The sequence below is a fragment of the Marmota marmota genome, unplaced genomic scaffold (assembly GCF_001458135.2).
Source record: "Marmota marmota marmota unplaced genomic scaffold, marMar, whole genome shotgun sequence".
Lineage (NCBI taxonomy): Eukaryota > Metazoa > Chordata > Mammalia > Rodentia > Sciuridae > Marmota > Marmota marmota.
The window spans coordinates 22009326-22013422 of NW_026000240.1; the positions used below are offsets into that span (position 1 = coordinate 22009326).

Genomic DNA, 4097 nt, shown 5'->3' on the forward strand with positions numbered 1-4097 from the left:
ATGTGTATAAGAGACAGAAAATAAACAGTGTTTGATGAACCGGGTTGGCAGGAGCTTCCGGCAGGAGTTTTGAGCCTCGCGAGGCCCCGTCTGGTGCCCCGCCATCCCACCAGAGGCTGCTGTGGAGACCCGGAACTCGCGGCGGCGTGGTTGACGAGTGGCGCGCTGGCTCAGCATGGGTGAACAGGGTCTGGAGCTGGCTTCCATGATCCCGGCCCTGCGGGAGCTGGGCAGGTAGGGCCAGGCCAGGCGGTCTTGAGTCCCGCGTCCTCCTCCTCCGGGCCGGCTGGCGGCTCACGTCCCCCTCTCCCGCCGCGGTCCTGGGGAAAATGTCCGGCGTCGGATTTGGGCGCCCCTGCTGCGGAGTGGCGGTTTTGAGGACGCGGGGGCGTCGGGACGGACCTGCGGGTAGCGGGTCCGAGCGGAGCGGGGCGTCAGCCGGCCCGACTTGGCCTTGGGGGCGCCCGGGAGCTCGCCCCGACCTGGAGGTTCTGTGTGGTGCAGCTGGAAGGAAGTGTCCTCGCGGATTGCTTTCGGGACAGTTTCTCTTCTTTATGGTCCCTTGAGGGATTGGTTTATATTTTGTCCCAAAAACTGCTTTGGGAGGAAAAGTCACGGCTTCTGAATTTCGGCAAGGGAAATCGGTAACTGCAAAAGGCAGTTGAATTTCTTTCTTCCGAGTGAAGAAAGCCCGTTCTGAAGCCCCTTGGCATCGATTGCCCAATCCGTACTCCGTTAGTGGAGTTAGAAATCAGGGCTCGGACACAGGGACCAAAAATCTAAGCGTGCACAGCCTTGCCAAAGTTTGAAAGTCATATTTCATTTACTTATGCCTGTTTTCAGTAAATCACCAGAGTAACATCATGTTAAACCGGTTTTTGTTGTTTTTTAATTTTTTCTTTTGTTTTTAGCTGTAGATGGACACAATACCTTTATGTGGTGCTGAGGATTGAACCCAGCGCCTCACACGTGCTAGGCAAGCTCTACCCTTGGGCTGTACCCCCCTCCCTGTGGTTTTGTTTTGATTGCTATACCGAGGCCACCCCAGAGGCGCTTTATCACTGAGCTACATCCCTAGGCCTTTTTAAACGAATTTTTAATTCTGAGACAGGTTCTCACTACCTCAAATTTGGGATTTTCCTGCCTCAGCCTCTTGAGTAGCAGGGATTACGGGTTTCTTGGATTTATAAATAGTATGTTTTATCAGTAGAGTTTAGGTTACCCTTCAGTTGTTTGTGGTCATTCCAAGAGAAGAAGAGAAAAACTTACCTACAGAGAATTGTCTAATGGTTTTTCATTGCCATGACTTTTTTATTACAACTACTTCAGTACTCATTTATCTATTTTCATAGTATTTCCGTGATTAGTGTGAGGCAATGTTATTTTTATATATTAAGAAAAATAATTGGAAGAACCAAAGCCACAGCTAGCAGGTATCAGGGGCTAGGTTTCAGATTCAGGCCATCAAGTCTTTTTCTTCTTCTTTTTTTTTTTTTTCTCCCTTATTTAACCATGACAGACTTTTGGGGGAGAAAAAAAAAGAATGAGATGTTGGTGTTCTAATTTGTGGGTCCTTCTCCCTAAGTCAGGGACTTACATCAAATGCCCCATTTGTTTCTGCTGTTAGTATTCTTTACTCTGAATAGTCTCTGGGTTATCTTTCCACTCTTCTGCCTTTGACTCCTGTCTGCCATATGATGAATCCAAGTAGGTTTCTCCAAGCCAGATCTTCTATAGAATTGCACACACACACACACACACACAATTATGTACTAGCAATTTCATGTAATTAAGACTCAACTTGTCCAATACAAATTCTTCATGTGTCCTAATGTTCCCAACTTTTTTTGTAATTTAATTTTTTTTTGATGCAGGAGAGTAAATAAGGCATTATGCATGCTAAGAACATGCTTTACCACTGAACTACGTCTCCATGTTTTAATTCTTTCATTTACTGAAATGGGGATATCTTAGAAAGTGATATCAAGTTTACTCATTTCTTCAACCCAAAAATCTGGGAGTCTGGTATGTGTGGTACTAAAGGTTGAACCTAGGGATGCTCTATCACTTAGCTGCATTCCCGGCCTCTTTTATTTTTTATTTTGAGACAGCGTCTGACTAAGTTGCCTAGGAGGGCTTCAGACTTACTGTCTTACTGCCTCAGCTTCCCCAATTGCTGATATTACAGGTGTTTGCCATGATGCTCAGCTGGGAGTCATTTTTGACTATTCCTCCATTTGCTTTTGGGTTATGTTCTTGGCCCTATTTATGTTGGCTGTCTTACAAAGTAGTCTTACCTAGTATGATTGCTTTCAATATTATCTATATACTGGTAATTTTCAAATTTCTATTTCTAGCCCAGAGAGGCATCTGATAGAGTTTAATATGCAGAATGCTGGGGTTGTGGTTCAGCAGTGGAGCGCTCACCTAGCATGTGCAAGGCACTGGGTTCTATCCTCAGCTCCACATAAAAATAAATAAAATATTTGATATTATGTTCAACTACAGTTAAAAATATATTTTTTTAAAAAAAGAACTACAACTCAACAACAACAAAATGCAACTTGATTAAAAATGGACAAAGGGCTTAAATAAAATTTCCCCAAAGTTCTAAAAACAGCCAATGGTCATGTGTAAAGATGTTTAATATCATTAATCATTAGGGAGATGCAAATCAAAAGCACAAGGAAATACCATTTCATACCTACTGTGATAACTATCATATTTTTTTAAAAAACCAAAAAGAAAATTTTTGGTGAGAATCTGGGACAATTGGAACCCTTATGCGTTGCTAGTGGGGATATGATGTTATGGGGGTTCCACACACACACAAAAAAAAATTGTACATAGAATTACATATGATCCAGCACATCTTCTGGCTATATACCCCAAAGAACTGAAAGCAGGGACTTGGACAGATATTTTTCTGCTCATGTTTATAGTCCCAAAAGATGGAAGCAACTCAAGCATCCATCAACAGATGATTGAATAAACAGAATCTGATATGTACATACAATGAAATGTAATTCAGCCTTAAAAAGGAAGGAAATTCTGACATATGCTACAATATAGGTGAACTTTGAGACAAGCCAAGTGAAATAAGATAAGTATGGTTCTATTCCACTTACATGAGGTACCTACAGTAATAAAACTCATGGAGGAAGAAAAGTGGAATGGTGGTTGCCAGGGAGTAGGAGGACAGAAATATGGTAAATTATTATTGATTGGCTATAGAATTACAGTTTGAGAAGTGCTGAGTAGCTATATGCAGCTAGTGGCAGGGCAGGTCTAGATTCTACACTTTGAATCTCTGTGGTGTCATTTTGCATGTCTTTTTCCCCCTTCTATATAGATATGAATTTAGATTTTCTCTTTTTTAAGCAGAACTATATACTTCATATGTCAACATTGAAACTAAGCACATTTGATAAGTTCAACTGTAGAGAATTTTGGACTAAAAGCTTTTTATTTGTATTTTAGTGCCATGCCAGAGGAATATAATACAGTTGTACAGAAGCCAAGACAAATTCTATGTCAGTTCATTGATCGAATACTTACAGATGTAAATGTTGGTAAGAAAGCAGTTATTTCTTATGTAAACTTAAAATAATTCTGTTTTTCTATCAGTAATGTAAATCAGATATTATACGTGAAATATATTTGGCCAGGTTTGATCAAGTGACCCTTATTTTTTAGCAGTATTTTGTGCCAATGGTAGAGATATAGCAAGTGCCACAGAGAAATTTTTTGTTGTTGTTTCTTATTCTTTTTTTTTTAATTTTTTATTGTTGGTTGTTCAAAACATTACATAGTTCTTGATATATCATATTTCACACTTTGATTCAAGTGGGTTATGAACTCCCATTTTTACCCCGTATACAGATTGCAGAATCACATCAGTTACACATCCATTGATTTATATATTGCCATACTAGTGTCTGTTGTAGTCTGCTGCCTTTCCTATCCTCTACTATCCCCCCTCCCCTCCCCTCCCCTCTTTTCTCTCTACCCCCTCTACTGTCATTCATTTCTCCACCTTGTTATTTTCCCCTTTCCCCTCACTTCCTCTTGTATGAAATTTTGTATAACCCTGAGAG

At 41.0% G+C, this 4097-nt stretch overlaps 1 protein-coding gene across 1 annotated transcript in view; it reads left to right on the forward strand.

Annotated features, from left to right (window-relative positions):
• Positions 1 to 73: 73 nt before the first annotated feature.
• The window catches only part of Atr (ATR serine/threonine kinase), a 108930-nt gene continuing 104906 nt past the window's right edge, over positions 74 to 4097 (forward strand). The window contains exons 1-2 of the mRNA XM_048794505.1: positions 74 to 234; positions 3481 to 3572. Coding sequence (XP_048650462.1) covers positions 176 to 234; positions 3481 to 3572 — 151 coding nt within the window. The 5' untranslated portion in view covers positions 74 to 175. The remainder of the gene's footprint in view (positions 235 to 3480; positions 3573 to 4097) is intronic.